General features: G+C 55.9%; 1 protein-coding gene across 1 annotated transcript; it reads right to left on the bottom strand.

Annotated features, from left to right (window-relative positions):
* Positions 1-3,065: 3,065 nt before the first annotated feature.
* Positions 3,066-8,214, bottom strand: HOXB9 (homeobox B9). The gene is made up of 2 exons (XM_045985383.1): positions 7,698-8,214; positions 3,066-5,020 (listed from the first exon to the last, which is right to left on the bottom strand). The coding sequence occupies exons 1-2, from the start codon at positions 8,212-8,214 to the stop codon at positions 4,785-4,787; spliced, it is 753 nt and encodes a 250-aa protein (XP_045841339.1). The 3' UTR covers positions 3,066-4,784.
* Between the last annotated feature and the right edge of the window lie 10,788 nt (positions 8,215-19,002).

Genomic DNA, 19,002 nt, shown 5'->3' with positions numbered 1-19,002 from the left:
GATCCCGTTTCGGGGCAGCTTGGTCTCCATCCGACCTTCTTCTGCCCGCTCGCCCCTTTCACCTGACCTGCTCACCCGTATCCGCAGAGAGTCCTCCAGCCCCCCTCCCGGAAAATCTCATTTTTCCGAACCAATTCTCTTTTATTTTGCCCATCTCCCTATTCCTATTATTATTATTCCTCCCCGTTTTCATGCATTTGTTGCCCTACCGACCACAGAAACTTGGTGAGAAGCACGGAGACCTCCTGGGGGAAATTCAGAAAATTGACCATTTGAAGGGGTGGGGGGAAACAATAGGCTATATTTGAAATCTACAAAATGGGGGAAACGGCCATAATGAACCCTATATTTTTATTACGCGCAAATTATTCATGACTTTTGGTAGCGCTCAGTTCACAGATTCAGGGCCGACCAAGGTGCGATGTGCAGCCGCGAGTCCGCAGCCGCCGCACCGGGGATTTTCGCGTGGAGCAAGGGTGCCATCTAGCGGTCGTCCTGAGAACAGGCGCCGCCGCCGCCGCCAAAGGCTCAGCCGGTTTCTCCCGAGAGCGCCAGCCACCGAGGCGACAAGCGGGAGAAACTTTCATTATTAGCAGAAAAGGGGGAGGAAAATGAGAGCAGGCGAGAGAAAAGCCATCGGAAATCAGGAAATGGCTCATGAAATTGTGCAGATAAGCTTAAAAAAAAAAAGGCGAGGGGGTAGGAAGGGGAAAAAAGAAACCGTAAGATTTTTTCCTCTGGTACTGACCCCCGACACCCCCCCTCCTCCACCCCCACCCCAACCCCCTAATTTCTGGCGGACACCGCCAGGCAGTGCGCCGTTTATGGCCCGTAAAAGGGGGGGAGCCGAGCACTTTTCAAACCCAACACGATTGTTTCAAATTCTGAGAAGAAACAATTGGGCTTTTTGTGGGGGGCAGAGGAGGCCTGGGAGGGTGGGAGGGGGCTGTAAAAGGATCAAGAGGCTGCCCGCGCCCAGACGTCTGGCCCCGCCGGACCCGTGTGTGTGTGTGTGTGTGTGTGTGTGTGCGTGCGTGTGCGCAGGGGGCTCCTCGTTTATGATTCTGGAGTGGGTGTGAGGAACAAAGACAAGAGTCCGAACTGCGTTCCCTGAAGCTTGTGTGACAACAAAGTGTTCCTCCCTCCCCGTCCCTCTTCTCCCCTCTTTGCCCCCTGGGTCTCCCCACCCCCCCCCCCGTCCCCGGAAACCCCAAGCCCCGCGGACCCCGGGGCGGGTGAGTGCGGGGACCCCCCCATCCCCACCCAGGAGCCCGGCCCACCCATTCTGCCGCCAGCCCCAGAGCCCAGGCCCAGCTGCGGCTCGGCTCGCCCAGCTCCGGAAAGTTTCCCCTCACTGTTTGCTTTGCTGCTGTTTAGTTTCTTAACCTTCAGAAATTTATACGCTATAAAGTTTTATAGCGGTCATATTCTTTTATGGCTGCGCGCACCGCACTGAATTCCTCTCCCGGCTTCTCCGTCTCGCACTCTCGCGGTCTCCCTCTCTGAATCTCTCGCTCTCTTTTATGACAGCAGATTTCCCCATCTCCGGCTTCCCAGCCTCCGCATCTTCGCCTTTGTTTGTCTTTAAAGAAGCCACCCCGGGCTCGGGACCCAGACGCCGCCGCTGGAGGCTTCCCCGGGAGGCCTCGCCCCCTGCCCCGCCGCTCTCCGTCCGGTTCCAGCCGCGCCTTGGCCGCTCCTCTCGGCGGAAGCTTGCCTGCTCGGCTCTCCCTCCGCGCCGCCGGGCTCCCGGGAGCCCAGGATGGGGAGGGAGCCTAGTCTACACAAGCTCTAAAGCCAGATTCATTTTATGACCCGAATGGAACCCTCTCTGGAGGAGGCGGTCCCGGGGACCGTGCCCAGGAGCGTCGCCTGCTCCTGCCTTTGCCTATCTGTCCGCTTCTAGCTTTCGTTCGCTGGAGAGGGGTCGGCCTGGCCTTTTCACTTCCAAGCGCCTCTCACTCGCGACACGCTTTGTCCCCACCTCTCCCCCCACCCCTGGGGGGCTCGGCGGGGCTGCTGCGCCGCTGGGGTGGGCCTGGAGGGAGGCTCCGGCGGGCGGCCGAGCGGGGCAGAAGCCCAATCCCAGCGCCCGGCTGGGACCCGCAAGGCCGCGGGGAGCAGCGGTCTTCCTAAGAGGCGCTGGGGGGGGGACACCACGGTCTGATAGGGACAGAAAGGTGCCTCTGGAAACCGAATTTAATTTTGGGGTCCGACTGGGGAGTGATTTTTCCCCCCTGGTGAGACACTTCTGTTCCACTCCCAATCTCCTCTCCCTGCCTGTCTATGGGAACTGCCTACCCAGGCCTCTCCCTTTACCAAACGACCAGCCTTACACCAAGGCGGCTACCCTGTGGCTCAAATCCGATCTTCAGATTCCGGGTGGGGGTCAGAACCCTCAGAGGTTCAGTCCTTTTGAGTGGAAGGAAGGACAGCATGGCCTTTCCTAAGGCCTCTCTCTACACCCGGCAGCCCTGCTGCAGGGAATGGCTGAAGGAAGTTAGTGCCTTTCCCTCGCATGCTATTTTTAAGTGGCCAAACCAAGGTGATGTTCTTGGCCAGCTGAGAGCAGAGCCGCTTCCAGGAGTAACAAGGCAGGCCTTGCCTTCACCCTGGCTCTGGAGTTGGTTGCGACGTCTTCAGTGCCACTTTGGAGGATTATCTCATGGCTCCCTGCAGACCCAGACCCCTCTCCAAATCACTCCTCTTCCCTCTCATCCCCCTCCCGCCTCCCAGCTCTCCTGTTGGAAGGCTCTTGCTCACTTTGAGCAGAGGTCTTGGGACCCTGGGTCCAGACCAGTGCCGCCAGGAAGCTTGCTCTGCAAGGCCTAAGGAAACACCTCTTGGGCACCGAGTCTCTGTTTTTTTCCAAGCTGCCCTCTTGGAACTAGGACCTCTACCTCTGGCCAGGTGAGGAGAGCCAACACAGAATGAGACACAAGGAGAGATTTATTTTCTAGAGTGATATATATTTTTTTGTTCTTTTTCTTGTTTTTTTTTTCTTCCAAAACAAACAATCAGAGCTCTAGGCCCCTTGCCCTCCCCATTCCCACCCTCAACCCTCCCATATAAGCGACAACTGAAAACAGACGAGACAATCACCCCCAAAGAAATCACAAAACACAGCACAATTTCACAACAGCCACCGACAAAGCAAAAAAAGTTCTACTGGAAATGTCCCCTTGCGGGGTCGGGAGAAGCAGGAGCCAGAAGAATTCATGGAATTGAAGGAGACTGGACAGATGAGGGAGCAGAGGGAAGGAGGGAAGCAGAGAGTAAGCTTCGGCCCCTGACGCTTAGGTGCAATTTCGCCTCTTTCCTTTGCACACGGGACCGTTGCCCAGAAGCGCTCGCAGCAGCCCAGCAGCCGAGCAGACCGCCATCCAGACCCGAGTCGCAGAAGGCAAAGCCGGGTGCCTGGGGCACGTCTCCTTCTTTGCTGGGGCGGGCAGCCGCCAAGTCTGGGGCTCCTCTGCTTGGGTTGAAACGTGGGAAGGATGGGGAGGAATGTGCCAGGCTCCTGCCGCTGGAGCCTTTGCTCCTCCCTGTCCTCCACAAGTTATCCCGGAAGGGAGCTCGGGAATCGATTCACAATAAATTCTCGGTAGGACTCTCCTGACCTGGCTTTCCTGCCTCTAGTGATTTGAGCTAGCAGGGGATGGAAGGTGGATTGGGGCAGGGGGGTGGGTTTCTACAAGGGGCGGCTTGACTCCGCTAGTGCAAGGTGGATTTAGCCGAACAGAGTTGATTTCAGAGCTGGGGAGGATGTAAGGATGCAGGGCTGGTGGAGAGCAAGAGAAGTTACAGTCTCTGTCAAGCAGGGCACAGATGAACAGACGACATTGTCAAGGCTTACGACCCATGATTTGACCTCCTTTTTGTTGGAAGGAGAGGAAAACAACATGCAGAATTAAACGTTTCCTGCAGCAGAATGTGTGTGTGTGTGCGTGTGCATGTGTGTGTGTAACACCTTCCTAAGTCCTAGGATACCTTCCTAAGACCACAGCTCCTTTCCTTGCCCCTTCTAGCCCACCAGCTTGGGGGCTGAGTTTACCCCCATTTGCCCTTGGGTCCAGAGGGGGTATAGTTGGGGACTCCACCGAGATGATTTTGTGATGCTGAGCCATTTGGGCTACAGAGCCTCATTCAGGAACGTGTCTCTAGACATCTTCTTGATGTATATTTGTGTCAAGGGTAAAATCTGGGCTTGCTGGTGGTCTGAGGGCTGTTCTGCCAGATTTAGGGTGCGATGATCTGCATTTGGGGTGTCACTTTATTTGAGTGTTGGCTGTGAGCTTTGCCTGTTATTACTCTGGGCTCCAGGATTTATGTATGTGGGCTTCTGTTGGGCTGTATGCAGTTGGAGTGTCCCTGGGTGACTTTGGGGTGGGAGCAGGTAAGGTGTGGAGATAGGTAGGCTGGAAGAGAGGGGCTGGGGCTTCCCAGAAAAATTAAGGGGATTACTAGGGGCTCGACTAGGGTCTCTCTTTCCTTGTGGCCCATCACCTTTTTAGAAGCCAACTACATGTCTACCTTCTAAATCAACAAAACTTCCTTCTGAGGCTCAGGGAGAAGAGAAGGACAGGTAAGGGCAAAGGGGAGGAGATGCTCTAGATGCAGAAAAGGACTTGAAGGAGAAAGACTCCCTTCCCCATTCACTTGAATACATCCCAGACAGCACTGGCCAGGCAGCCATCACTTATAAATACGTGTGAGATGGGGAAGGGGCGGGGAGGGCTGGGATGGGGAGGGCTGGGGAGGGCTGGGGTGGGTGGGGGAAATCTTCACTCTTTGCCCTGTTCCTTATTCATTTTCTTCATTTTCATCCGCCGGTTCTGAAACCAGATTTTGACTTGTCTCTCACTCAGATTGAGGAGTCTGGCCACTTCGTGCCTACGGTCCCTGGTGAGGTACATATTGAACAGAAACTCCTTCTCTAGCTCCAACGTCTGGTATTTCGTGTAGGGACAGCGCTTTTTCCGGGAAGAGCGAGCGTGCAGCCAGTTGGCGGAGGGGTTGGCTGAAAGAGAAGCAGCGATAGAATCAAAGAAAGGAAGGGGGGGATGAAAGGCCCCCATGTTCTCCTTCCAAGAGGACGTCCCCCTGGCTTCCACTCCCCATCTTGCATTGCAGAGAGGGGACCTGGGCCTTCCAGTTCCCAGAAAGGGTCCTAGTGATGGGCCAGGAGCTGCTAAGTGACACTTTCAGGTGAGAGTTACTGGGACAGAGTGGAGCCAAACATGGACCAGGCTTCTCGGCATTTCCAAACCTGCACCTGCCTCAGGTCGTCTCTCAGTCTCTTTCTCCACTTGGGTCCCCACTGATCAGGATTCAGGTCAAAGCCCCCCATGGCTAAAGCGCACCCCACCCCCGCCCCAGCAATCGCCAGACTAACCAGAGGTGGTTGACCTGAAGGGTCCTGGCCTTGGGTCTGGGGAGATTAGCATAGGGCTGTGCTGAGGGAGCACCACAGTTTCTGTTCAGCCACAGCCGAGACACCTCCTGGCTCTCCAGTCCAGTCCGAGGACACCATGCCTTAATCACAAGCTTGGATCTCTTGGCCACATGGCAGCAGGCATGTGTGTCTGCAGATATCTTGTCCCCCTCCCCCACAACACACCCTGCAAACATGGGTCTGCACTTAGAGACGCAAACACCCAGCACACTCCAATTCACATGCAACCCAATTGCAACCATTTATCAACTCCAGCCTGTGGACAAGGGAGCGCCAGGGGCTCACAGATAACTTATGGTTGCAATAGTCTCTCCTTTTCAGCTCCTGCTCAGCTCGCAGTTTGGTTACAGCAAGTTCAGGGAAATTGGGAAGCAAGATTGCTCCAGTCCCAAAGTGGGGAGCCATGGATGATGGGGGGTAACAGCCCTTCACAGCACACCTAACTCCAACCAGCTCCATGTGGCGAGGAGGAGCAGAGAAAGGGGTAATTGAGTGGAAGGGGTGGGGGGGGGAGAGAAAACAAAAATATATACAGGCTTGTCTCCTTACCGGTTCTCTCCCTACCCTCCCGAACTCAGAAAAGTTGCCAAATAAAGCAGAGCCAATTACAAATAACAGCCACCCTTTGCTAGATTCTTCTCCCCAAATGAAAAGCACTGAATATATTTTAAAAAAATAATCCAGTTCCTCCTACACTAAGTACCGTGTCTTACCAATTTGCAGTGCTATTTCCTTAATGTGATTGCCTGGGATGGGACCCGCAGCCGCATTAAATATGAAAGAGGAAAAAAACTGTTAATAATTGATCCTAGCCAAACCACTGCCTTTCAGTAATGGGCTTTCCAGGCAGAGTTTGGGGGCTTGGGGTGGGGGGTCTGTTTGGGTATGGGCCGGGAGGTTTTGGGAAGAGCCGGTGTTGCCCAAACGCTATTCGGGTGCTGAACTCCGTCGGCAGGAGAAGTAGCACCCTGCAGGGTTCTCAGGGGAGTGGGGGCAGCTCTCTATCCTCCAGCAGATGAGGACTTCCCAAGGGCCTGTGGGCCACTATGTTGATGGGAAATCTGGCAGGGCAAGGAGAGATGAAAAAAAAATCTGACCCTCGCTCCCCCAAAAGAGTAAGGGGTGAGGCTTGTTCCAGCCAGCCTGGGGGTCATGTTTGGAGCTGAGAGCCCCCAACCAGTTTGCCTTTCTCAACCTCACAACGAAAAATACGAGACTCCCCCTCCCCACCCCACATCCTGCCAGCAGCACCTCCTGGAAATTAGCCAGACTTGGGTTCCTGGCGGGGTGCTTCAGAAGGAATGGGATATGGGGAGTAACTACCATCGGAGGGTAAAGTTCTCCGCCTTTCCGCAAGCCTCTCCCCGCACCCCCACCCTTCCTCTCCCCAGGGTCCCTTCGGGATCTCTCCTCCACTCTGGCTGTCTGCCCCGAAGTTCAGAAGCGATTCTCGGACTCCCTGAGAGGCGGACAGCTCGGGCTGGGACTAGGGAGCCCCGCGGAGCGCAGCGGGGGCTGCAGAAAAGGAAGCTGCGACCCGGGCGAGGATGCCAAGGAGGGGAGAGGGCGACCGGAGGGAAGGCTCCCGGGGAGGGGCCGGCGCATCCGGGGAGGGGGCTCAGCCACCGGGTCCTGGGCTTCCCCGCCCCTCCCGGAGCCGGCTGCGGACCCTGAGCGGCTCCTGCGCGAGATCTGCTAGGAACAATCCTCCGCCTAGCTGTTGCATCGCAAATAAAATCCTAATGAGCCCCCTCCCACTTCCCCTTGGCCGGCTTTTACGGTCTGCGCGTGGCGCGGGGAGCTCTGCCAGCCGCGCGGCTCCGGGCAGCCCCGTGCGCTCCCGCCCTCGCCCGCGCGGGCTCTCGGCCTCGCTGGCGGCCGCCCGGTCCCCGGCCCCGCCAGTCCCTCTCCCGGCCAGCGGTCGTCAGCCTCTTCCCGGGCTGCGAGCCCGAGCCCCGGGGGAGTGGGGGAAGGGAGGCCGAGAGGACAGCGAGGTGGTGCCCGCGTCCCGGTTCCCTCCAGGACGCGGAGCCGTGGGGGCGGCGCTCCTCCAGCGGCCTCAGTCTCCCCTTCGGGGGGCACCCCGGTCGCTGGCCTCCTGCCTCCCTCTCCCCTCCTCCCCCGCTCGCTCTCCGGCCACCGCCGCGGTCTCCCTTCACATTGTCCGCAGTTTATTGCCTCTCCCCTCCCCTCCCCCTCGCCTGGCCTTCGGCCTGGTATTTCCTCACTTTTTATAACTTACTTTGATCCGGCCTCTCTTTGTCCTCGCTTCCTTCGCAAATTTTATTGTCCCCGTAGCCGGGTCTTTGATTAGACAGGACGGCCTCCCTGCCCGCCGAAGTTTCCAAACTGTACTCGGGCGTGCCCTGTTTGAGCAGCTCCCCAGGCGCGCCCAGAAGCGGCTCCGCCTTCACCGCCGCCTGGCCCTGCCCCGGAGCAGCTTCGCCGCGCGGCGCGGGCTCCAGCCAGGTGCGGAGGTACCTGCTCTCGGCCGGCGGGACGCCCTGGGGCTGCAGGTAGGGGTGGTAGACGGACGGCAGGCTTCCGGACGCGTGCGGGCTCAGTGGCGCCCAGGAGGCGCCGAACACCGGCGCTTTGGGCTGGAAGCTGCACGAGGGGAACTCCAGGTGCTCCGCGTGGCCCGGCTGCCGGGGGCTCGCGTACTGGCCGGAAGGAAACTTGGCCGGAGGCGCGTCCTCACTCTCGTGACTTATGATCGAGTCGACATAATAGCTGCTAAGCGTCCCAGAAATGGACATTCTCAGACATTATCCGGGCGCTCGCAGGGGGAAGGGAAGCGCTCGCGCGGCGGCGCCCAAGCAGGGAGAGGTGGCACCCAGACCGGTGTGAGGGCTTTCGGACGCGACCCCCCCCAGCCCCCCACCCTCCCACCCCCACCCCCTGCTCAACTTCTCAGCCAACAAAGTACAGTGGAGCAGCCCGGCTCAGCGCTCCTTGCAAAATGATTGGTCAAAGTTTTTCCGACTGCCTGATAAAGCGTCAGCTCCGACATAAATCAATCGGGCGAGGGGGCTGCGCTCTCGCTGTCATCCGTCCGCACCGCATTCCATATCGAGGATGGATTGTTTTATGCTGATGCAATGTGCTATCACGTCAGGGCTTCGGCGGCCACGTAACCTCAGCCAGAGCTGCCGGCCACCCGCCCGCTCGCCACCCCCCCCTCCCTTTTGCAGGAAGGGGGGTTGTTCTCGACATGGGGCGGCGGGGGCGGAGGAGAGGCGGAGGGAAAGCAGCGGGCTGCCTCGGGAGGGATGCAGGCGGTGGAGCCCTCTCCCCAGGCGGGTCCAGGAGGAAGAGAGGGAGAGCCGGGCAGAGGGAGGGAGAGAGTCAGCCTGGGGCGCAGACCCAGAAGCCCACAGCATAATTAAAGAGAGGTGGTCCTGTCCCCCCCCCCCCCAAACGCACTGCCATTCCACCCCGCAGGCCTCGTTTCCTCTCCTCTGTCCCCTCGACACAAGACGTTTATTAAACAGCAGTGCAGCGGCAATCCACTGGAGATAAAGTAAAGGGGATGGGAGAGAAGTTGGGGGTTTTATAGGGCGTTATCTGCTTTGGAGGGTTCTCTGTGACTAGGTTGGGAGGTTTACAGGCCTGGGAGTTTCTCCTGACCCCTCCGTAGCTGAGAGAGGAAACAGGGGAATACAAGAGGGTGAGTGTCCGATGATCTGGTCCTAAAATTTAGCCCTCTTAAAATCAGAACCTACATGAGGTAAAGGTATTCTGGAAGGCTCTGGAAAGTTGAGCCTCTCAAAGAGTTTAATACAACTAGCCAAAGCGCCTTTAAATTTCTAGGGCCTCTCTCTGGCCCTGCTCTGAGCTAGCGAAGTATGGAAGTATGGGGTCCCTGGGGTGGAGACATAGCCATGACGCCTTTCCTTCCCTGATAACCACCCAGGCCCTCAAAATTGCCCATTGGGGAAGCTGAATGTGAGAAAGGGTTAAGGGAACTTCCCTAAGGTGTCTGCAGAGTAGAGGAATGGGAAGGGGTATGAAGATTATCTCCCCTTACACCCAGGGAAGAAGGGGACCATCGCCTCTCCTGGATGGCTCCTCTCCCGGGCACTGGTGTCCTGATAGATTTCCAAATACCGAACTGGGTACCAGTGTAGGCAGACAGCCTGCAGGTCAGCCTCCGGACCACCCATCGCCTTCCCTCCTGTGAACTCGGGCTGGAGCTTTCAGAGAGCGCGTTTTATTGGTATCTACTATGCGGCCCTGTGCTGGGACTCCCCTGGGGCCACCGGCTGGCTTCCTGGCTCATCTCCCAGCCGCTGCTGCTCCTCCAGCTTCTGCCCTGGGTATAGTCGTGTCTCGTGGTGTAGGCACACAGGGAGGCACAGCCCCTGGACAGACCCGATTCTCCTCCGGTTGGGTCTAGGAGCAGGCTTGGGGGGGGGGGGTTCTCAGCATTGTCGGGCCCTGGGCCCTCAACAGATAGGCTGTCCCCAGCCGTGTCCTCTTAACAAAAGCGGGGCCATTCTAATTTGAGGTTTTATCTTTTTGGCCACGTACCCCTCTGCCCTGCAGAAGGCTGTGGGATCGCCTCCGCGCGCACACAACATACAGACACACTCCCACCCGCTTTTCTTTTCCAAATGGAGCCATCTCGTGTCATTACGTGTGAAATACGAGGGTGAAGCGCCATATTTCTTCACATTATGGCGATTTCAAAATGATTTTTTAAAGATCAATGCCAGCGCCCAGCCGGCCCCCTCCTTTTCCGCCCCAGCTCTCGGAGGGCGACAGCCCAGCAGATCCAGAACCAAACAGCGTGAAGATGTGCTTTTTCCATGGGACCCAAGTGGGGAAACAAAAATCTGATGCAAATTCTTCTAAGTAGCGGTTGGACGCTTGGGAAAGTCGAGGGAGCTCCCCGGACTCAACAGCGAGAAAGCTGAAGGCAGATCGAATGAATCACAGTTAGGGTAAAGCACCTGTTCTCGATTTGCCAGACGTATGGAGTCTGCTGTTGGCTTTACCTGTAATAAATATATTCTTCAAAGAAAAAAAACAAAACCTCTCCTGCCATAAATAATGGTGTTATGAAGCATGGCAGGCTGAGTATATGACTTTCTGTAGTATATAAATTAGGGCCCAAAAGGCCATGTGGACTGTGGGCAGGGCCCTTTTTATTTATAGAAAAGTCACAGCACACTGGGCTTTCTTAAGACCCAGGCTGTGCAGGCGCTGGGCTCTGACTGCAGCCGTTCTGGTTCCCATTCCTGGCCCAGACCTGGGTGCTGCCTCTTTTGCAATAAGAGAGATGTTGAGAGGGACACTGAGTTTAGGGAAGAAGTTAGAGAAAGAACATTTGGGCTCATGACTTGTGCCCTACAAGTGTGGAGAGTCCTAGCAGATGGGGATAGGGTGGGGGGACCCTAAGTTTTTGAGTGGCTGTCTGTACGGGGAGTTGCTCCTAAACCCTGGTGGCTCCCAGGTGCTGGGAAAGGAGGAGACCCAGGCCTCTTTTCTGAGACCAGAGCTTGGGCTTCGCTCTTAAAACGGGAGGGTGGGGACAATTTCTAGAAATGACAGGTTTTGAGGTCTCAGTCCTCTCAGGAGCGGGAGCTCTGGAGGGAAGATCCCACACCCCACCCAGCTCTCTTCCCTCTAAGTGGGGATGCAGACCATCAGGCAATACCCCTACCCTAGCCAGGCTTTCTAGAAAATACTGCTGTCCCAAATTGGAGCTCCATTCCAACTCAGGGAAAGGGTTAAATGGACAACTGGGAGGGAGCCCCCCATTTGGGTGTTATGAGGGTCTGTGGACTCCCTCAAACCTTGTTTCCTCTCCCAAACAATGGTACCCACCGTGGAGGAGGGAGGCAAACAAGATCGCAGCCCCTGGAGTCCAGCTTCTAAAGATGCTGAATGGAGAGGTTGCTTGAGTAGGGGGTCACTTTGTCCAGAGAGCAAACTGCTCCCCACTTCCCACCCCTGATCCTAAAGAGAAAGAAGGAAAACCTTGCATTCCCTCAAAGCCTCTAGTCATTCCCAGCACAGGAGCCGCGCCTGAACACAGCTAGGGCCAGGAACTAGTGGCTCGAAAGAAGGAAGGCAGGAGAGAGCTGCGACCCTTGGCCACACTGGGGCCCAGAGCAGCCAAGAGCGAGGAGGAGGCCGGAGGTGAGGAGAGCAGAGGCCGACCCTGGCCAGGAACCAGCCCAGCCGGTGAGTGCCTGTGCTATAGGGGCGGTTTTTGGAAAGAATCTTATCAATAAAAAAGGAGAAAATCTAGACAGAGGGAAGGAAAAGAAAAAGAGAGAAGGAAAGAACAAAAAGAAAGACAATACATGGGGAAAGGGGGAAAGTTTGCTTTTAATGGATAAGCTAAGCTGAAATTTATGCATGTTGTATTTGAATAGATGTGTGTATCCTGTAGGTATATTTCAAATCGATATTAATTTATGGGATATTTATTATGGTGTGCAAATGCGCTGTGCTCTATGCTGTGTATAGACCATGTAATCAATGGGTATGGCCAGCTGTAATACTGGGCGTGCTTGGGCGTTCATATAGATGATTCGGTGATGCATATGTGGACGCGTGCATAAACCGTGTGAATAATGTGGGTTTACTATTCTGTCCATATAAGAAGATCTATTAGCCAAAAGCTGTTGCATACGTTGTTTATAACAATCACACACCTATGGAAAAGACAAAAACTTGAGTACGTGAGTACTTGAATTTTGGCTATAAAATATTAGTTGATTAGGAAGCTTTGCTTGAAAATCTCCTGTTGATTTGATATTCAAGCAAAATATATGTTGTATCTGCAAACAAGCGCATGTGACTTAAATCTGCATTCTTTTACAACTTTCTCCTAAAATATGTCTCTGGAAGGTGAAGGAAATACCTCGAATTGGCCCAGGAGAGGGCATGAAATTTTGTGACTTTTTGGTCTGACCATGACATCCTTTACTGAGGATCTCACCCAAAACTGTAGGGACGGCGTGTATCGTGGGACGCCTATTTCATGGCAGTGATGGCCATAAGAACCAAGGCACCCTTACTTGTGCACAAGTGTGTCCCTCACAAGTGTGAATCTGGCCAGTGGGCAAAGATGAGTGGACTGTGAAAGCCCTCAGGTGTCTGTGGGGGCTATGCAAAGCTCTGCTGTCTCCAAAGAAATCAGAAAAGTCCCCACGCCTATGTCTCCAACCACCCGGAGGTATTTCTTCTAACTCAGAACCAGAGTCCAGACCCACTCTCGTGAAGAAAGAGGTGCAGGGATGCTTTCTCGGGAGTGGGTGGGGGGAAGAAACCAAGGTCCCCAGAACCTTCAGCCTTTATCCAAATCAGCCTCTAAAATGGATCACATCGAATTGACACCCATGGGTTCAAATCTCAGTGCTTCCAAACCCTCCACTCGGGGGGTTTAATTGTAAAGCAAACGAAATCTCCTGCCAGATCTCCCCAACCCCACCAGGATGTCAGAGGTGAAAGGAGGAACGGAGAGAGGTCAGCAGCCCAAACAGACCTCAGGAATCTTCTTACCAACTCTCAGCCATCAGGAACCTGGAGGGCGGTGGGGGTGGCTGGCTCTTTGGGAGGGGGTATCCAGGAGGCCAAACGGGGTGGGCGGCAGCAGGGCGGAAAGGAGCTGAGCAGGTAGAAGGTTATTACGGAATTGCTTCCATAAAACCTGTGGCTGTTGTAAAACTCTCTGCTTTCCAAAGACTTTATTTCCTCTTTTCTCTCTAACATCCCCCTTTTTTCTTTTTACAGCACTGTTCCTGGGAGGGGTTGGCCAAGAGACGCCAGGGATGGAAGACAGTCAGGCTCCAGGCCCCTGGTGGCTGGGCAGGTTTGTGAGAAGCCCAGAGAGAAGTAAGGTAAGGCAGTATGACTCTCCAGACCACCTTCACCCAGGCTGGAGGACAAGAAAATGTCAAGGAACAGTATTGTTAGCCTTTGCCCGCTGACAGTGGATTGTAGGCTATATTTCTTCCAGGGCTGGGTGTGGGTCTCCCAAGGGCCCTTCCACTCCCAGCAGATACCCTGCCCCTTGTTCAGAGACAACCCCCCCCCCCCACTTCATGTCAGTTTGGCGCCGGAGCCCCATCCGGTCGGGCCTCTTTCCCAGCCCCTTTCTACATTTCCTCTGCCTCAAGCAGGGGGGAAAAGTTTGGGAACAAAAGTTAGCTTATGCTTTGGACCGTCCCCCTCCTTCCGCCAGTACTTCCAGTTTTTCCTTTTCTGGGCAGAGAGCCAGCAGCCTGGAATGGGTTGGGGTCAAAGAGGGTATCAGAGCTGTGCCCCTGCCCCGCCCTCCGGCTCCATCTCCCATGGCTCCATCTCCCTGGAATGAAGCCCAACAACCTGGGCTCCCCTTTAGCCGGCAAGCCAGGCCCTTCTCCCAGTGGGTGGCCCTTTGAACCTAGGTAAAACCTGCAGCCCAGCCCCAGGGTCTCTGGGAAAGCCTTGCCCACTTTGTGGGGAAGGAGCTGAGGGACTGGGAAAGGTAAGACTTTTTCCGACCCACCTCTGTCCCACTAGGGGACCCTAGGAAGGACCCTGGAGGCCCACAGGGTGAGGCTACATGGGATCCTGATATTTCCCTTTCAGAATGGAACATACTGAGCCCTCTCCAAGGACCTCAAGTTTCCTGTTGAAGTGGAGTCCTGTCCCCCCTCCAAGGGTTACAAAGACCTCAAGGGCTGCCCCTCCCACCCTGTATCTCCTGAAATCAAGTATTTGTCAAGTTGGAGAGACTTACTCTGGAGACTCTAAATGTAGACAGGAGCCCAAGATCCCAAGGCAGAAAGTTTGAAACCCCAAACACCATTCTTTGGCTCTGGGGAACAGCCCAGCAAGGTGTCTCTGGCATGTGGAATGCTCCCCATTCCCCCCTTTCCTTCCCAAGTCACACTTAAAAAATAAGAAAGTGGAAAGACACCCTAGAAACTTCCCGGATCTCTCCTCTGGGGAACACCCTCACTGCTTCTGGGTGGGGGACCTCAAACCTTGTCACCATTTTGCAAAGGTGATACGCCAGCCCTAAGGCTGCTTCCCTACCCAGCTCCCCACTCCTCCAGCTAAGCGAGGAGCAGTAACTGCCGTGAGTCGGGTGGTTTAATGTCGTTGTGTTCAGAAATCCAGGCCCAACAACATGAAACTACCTAATTCACTCAGCAGTTCCAGTTCACACTCCAGGTCAAGGGCTCCCTGAGGGCAGGCCCCCCCGCAGCCATTTTGTGTGCCCAAGCGGCTGGCCAGCTAACTCCGTTTTCCTCCACGACTTCCCCAGCAGAACCCGGTTCTAGTAAACAACATGTCCAAAGAGCTGGAGGCAGGACTCCAGGAAAAACCATTCTGGAGCTGGGCCTGGCAGCTCAGATTCCAGGGACTTTTGCTCTCTTCCAGGAGCCCTGGTGGATGGGGACCCTGGGCCTAGCGCCAGGCCTGGGCAAGGCCTCACTGATACACCTGCCTGGTCACCGCCTCTCCGCCCCGGTCTCTGCAGCTGCAGGTCTCCACATAAGAATCTCACCTTGGAATTGTTATCAAGGGGCGTCTACACTCGCCGGCAGGCTAGTGCCTGTATTCCAGGGTCACTCAGGGCAGCTCTGAGAGGCCAAAGCCCTGCTTTGAGCCTGAAGTCGAGACAGTGGAGGGGAGTGCTGAGAAAGTGGCTGCAGGAGACATAGACGGAAAAGCAGAGTGTGAGAAAGTACCAGGACAACTAAGGAGCCAACAGAAGAGTATGACGGGCACAGGAAGCGGGTTGACCTGAAGAGTCGCTGGGAAGTCGCCCTGCCAGAAACATCCTGGGGGTGCCCCCTGGCTCCGCAAAGGCTGAGCTGCCCCAGGTAAGACTGTCCATTCCGAATTCAAAGAAACGAACCCGAGAGGCTGAGGACTCCGACTGGGACACAGAGAACAAGTTTGCATCTTCCTTTCCTGGGCTTCATTCAGCCTGGGCCCTTCGCTCCCCACCCCCACCGATGTCCCCTCCAGCCACCTCTCCCCCTCGAGACACCCACTGCGTCGCAGGTGCTCACGCGCACGCCCCGCAGCGGGCGGCCAGCCCCGCGGGCTGCGGACTCACCTGGGCGGCGGCGGCCGTCGGAAGGTGCAGAAGGTGCGGAGCCAGCGGCCTGTCCCCGTCCGTGACCCGGCTCCCTCCCGCCCCGGCCCCGGAGGCGAGGGTCCGAGTGGCCACGTGTCCGGCGGGGAAGTCCGAGGGAGCGAGGGAGTCTGCCTGGCCGCCCGCTCCCCCTCCCCGGGTATAAATCTTGGGGACCGGAAATACAATAAAACTTCACCGTGTTGATGAACTTCAAATGGTTTACATCCCCTCACGTCCTGAAAAGAAAGACGGCCGGGGGGCGGGTTAAAAGGAAGGGGACACAAATTTACGAGCCGCAGAAGCAGCCACCTCGGCCCCTTTTCTTTCGCCCGAGAGCGGACCGCGTCCGCGTGGAGAGAAGCAGCCTCGGCCGCCGGCCCCCGGGACTTTGCCTCGGCCGCGCCCGCCGCCAGGGCCTCTTCTGTCGCACGAGTCGCCTGCGCGGCGGCCAGGACTGGAAGCCACCGCCCGGGCCCTCCATGCCCCGAGCCCCGCGCACGGCCTCGGCTCGGCTCCCCCGGGCTCTGCGCCGCGGCGGAGTTAGACGCCCGGTCCTTCCTCGCTGCGGCCCGCGCTCTGCCCACCACGCCCTGTGGCCTCCGGTTTCGCATCTTTGCGCTGAAAGCGGGTTTTTCTTTTCTTCTTCCTTTTTTTTTTTTCCTCCTGTTTTTTTTCTTTTTTCCTCTCTAGCTGCCCGACCTTGGCCGGGCCCCACCCCGGCATGGCCAGGTACTTGCTTGAAGGGGAAAAGGGCTCAGAAGGCCTGCAGGCGCTGAGCCGGGCAAGGGCTCCCAGGGGAGAAACCGAGAGGCCGGTCCCAGGCGGAGTGGAGGTGACGGCCAGCGCTGAGAAGCGTCCAGATTGGCCTCCGCCGGGCTCTGCCACCGGCTGCTGTCCGGCTCCTTCAAAGCCTCCAAGTCAAACAGAAACAACCACCACCCGCACCTCCACTGCCCTCTCCAGAGTTCTCTTCTGCCCCGCACCGGGCCGTTTGTTGTTGTTGCTGTTGTTCTGTTTCTGTTCTTGTTTTGTTTTGTTTTTTTTGTTTTTGTTTTTGTTTTACCAAACTTTGTGAAATCCGGATTTGGAATCGCCATCAGGCCGTTGTGAATCAAAACCAAGGAAAATCCCTTTTTCGCAACAGAGAGTGAAGTTGTTGATTTCCTGCTCACTTTGTCTGCTGGGGGCTGGGGGCGGGGCGGTTAGGTGCACTTCTGGGCGGGAGAGCAAAGGAATTTTGCTCATGCCTCACAGTTATTCACCAAACAAAAATTACCAAGGATTCAGGTCCAAGAGGCGCTGGAGGGTTAAAATGAACTCGGGTTCAGCCAGGGTTGGGGCGCCCAACTGAGCCCCAGCTGCAGGCCCAGGTGGGGGTTGGGTGCACTGACCACCCCCTTCTTCCCACAGACACACACAGGTGCAGCCCTGTGTGACCTGCCAGCTCCAGGCCCGCCCAACCTTCTTTCCAAGAAAAGTCCCCAGGACACTGCCGGGAACCTCTTTTTTTAAAGTGATTAAAAAATGGGGGTACCTGGTTGGCTCAGTCCATACAGCCTGTGGCTCTTGAGCTCAGGGTGGTGAGTTTGAGCCCCACATTGGGCATAGGGTTACTTTTTAAAAAAGAAAGACAAATTTAAAAATAAAGTTATTTAAAAAATGGAATGGGGGGGGAAATACTAGGGTCTGTGGTTCACAGATTTTTTGAAAGGCAGTCTCACTCTGCCCCAGCCAGGGGGGATGGGAGCAGTGCCCTCTGGCTCCTTCCTTGCACCCAGAAGGAGGAAGGGGGAGCTTATTAACAGCTGGAGGGCCGGAAGCAGCTTGTTTCCATCCCGATATTCATATTCCAGGATTTGCATGAAGAGGCATCTCCAGCTCCCTCCATATTCTGTGCCGGAACTCCCTCATTTCACTCTTTCTCATGCTAGATTTTTATTAAAAATACTGTGATGGCAGCTACTGGCAGTCACCCCTCCTATCAGGATTTGCCTCTGGGAGCTGTTAGTGACGGGCGGAGGGCTGGACACAGGGGCCAGCAGTTTCCGCACCATTCCAGACTGTTATTACCCACACCCTGACCCACTCTAGAAGCCTGCAGTGGGGGCAGGCCGGTGTGCTGGTTCCCTGACCATTGCTGACCTGAGTCCTATTACTCCCTAGACCGAAGAAAGGGGATTGAACCATTTTAGAGTCTTAGACTCTGGGAGATCTGAAGAGGCCACAGATGGATCTGTGCACATACAAACTTTGCATACACTTTTCAAGGGCTTTGTAGCCTCCCTCTACCCCCATTCCCAGAACCCAGGCCATGGATCGTAGTTTAAAAAACAAAACTCTCTATATGGGGCTGAACGGAGACCTCAAAAGCCTTCTCATAAATGCCAGCCTGCCTTCTCATTCCACAGCTGCCTGGCCCCAAAGGAGTCAACTTTCCATACCCAACACAGACACCCACCAACAGGGCTCCCGGATGCCATTCAGACTCCAACTGAGCTAACGGTCACTCAGTGAATAAAGGCCATTTAGGCACTGTTGATTTTCATCCTCAGGTGTTTTCCGAATACTCTCCCCAAAGCTCCTCGATCTTCAAATTATTCAGAAAACTGAAAATGTAGAAGACCACGCCGTATGACTTAGGGGCAACGTTTCCCTACTCTTGGGCCTCCTCGAAGATAAAGCAGAGGTCTAGCACGATTGGAGAGGACTGGGCATTGTATGGTGAGAGAAGGCAGGTATAGACATAGACGCAGAACTCAGGATCCTCAAAGAAACCGAAATCGAGACCCTCTTCCATTTAGAGTCACAAGGAGAATAAGTATTTCTGAGCCTTCTTCTTCCGTCTCCCTTCCTACGGTTCATCACGTTGGAGGGGTGGGTTTCGGAGTAGTCAGAGGTGCCGGAAGCCGCATCCCTGAGACTCAGGCAGGATTATTTTGTCCGCTGATTTCTGGCTCCCACTGGGGAAGCAGCTTTGCGCCGACTGGCGGGTGAGGCTGAGGCCGCGGCCGACCTCTAGGCGGCGCCCTGGCTTTGCGTCCTCGCGCTGCTCTGGGTCCCGCGGCGAAGAGGCTGGTTCCTGCAGACGCACTGGGCTTGGCCTGGAGCTGGCCGCAGGCGCGTCGCCTTTGGCGCCCTCTGCCAAGTAAGAGAAATACGATGAAACCAGGGAGGGCCGGGAAAGGAATCGGCAGCTAATCGCGGCTCCATCCGCTCCCCACCCCCTACGCTCATTCCCGACTTTAGGGAGCCTTCCACAGCCCAATCTCCTTTGATCTCCCCAGGAGCCTGCTCAAGGGCAGCGCCGGAATCCTTAACCCCTCCCCCCAACTTGCAAACGGAGACGCTGGGGACCGAAGAAGTGGTAAGCCCAAGATTAGAGCAACTATTAAAATGGTGAGGTAGGGCTAGAGGACAGACAGGCGCTGTACTCCAAATGGAATGTTCTTACATG

The sequence above is a fragment of the Meles meles genome, chromosome 18, assembly GCF_922984935.1.
Source record: "Meles meles chromosome 18, mMelMel3.1 paternal haplotype, whole genome shotgun sequence".
In the NCBI taxonomy this organism is placed as follows: Eukaryota; Metazoa; Chordata; class Mammalia; order Carnivora; family Mustelidae; genus Meles; species Meles meles.
This window is presented reverse-complemented; position numbering and strand designations above follow the sequence as displayed.

What these genes read in the sequence shown, in the direction of transcription:
- HOXB9 (XM_045985383.1), bottom strand. Translation starts at nt 8,214, where the DNA reads ATGTCCATTTCTGGGACGCTTAGCAGCTATTATGTCGACTCGATCATA. An exon ending in CAAAGAGAGGCCGGATCAAA is followed by an intron (nt 5,021 to 7,697) that starts GTAAGTTATAAA and finishes CTTCTCTTTCAG; the next exon opens with CCAACCCCTCCGCCAACTGG.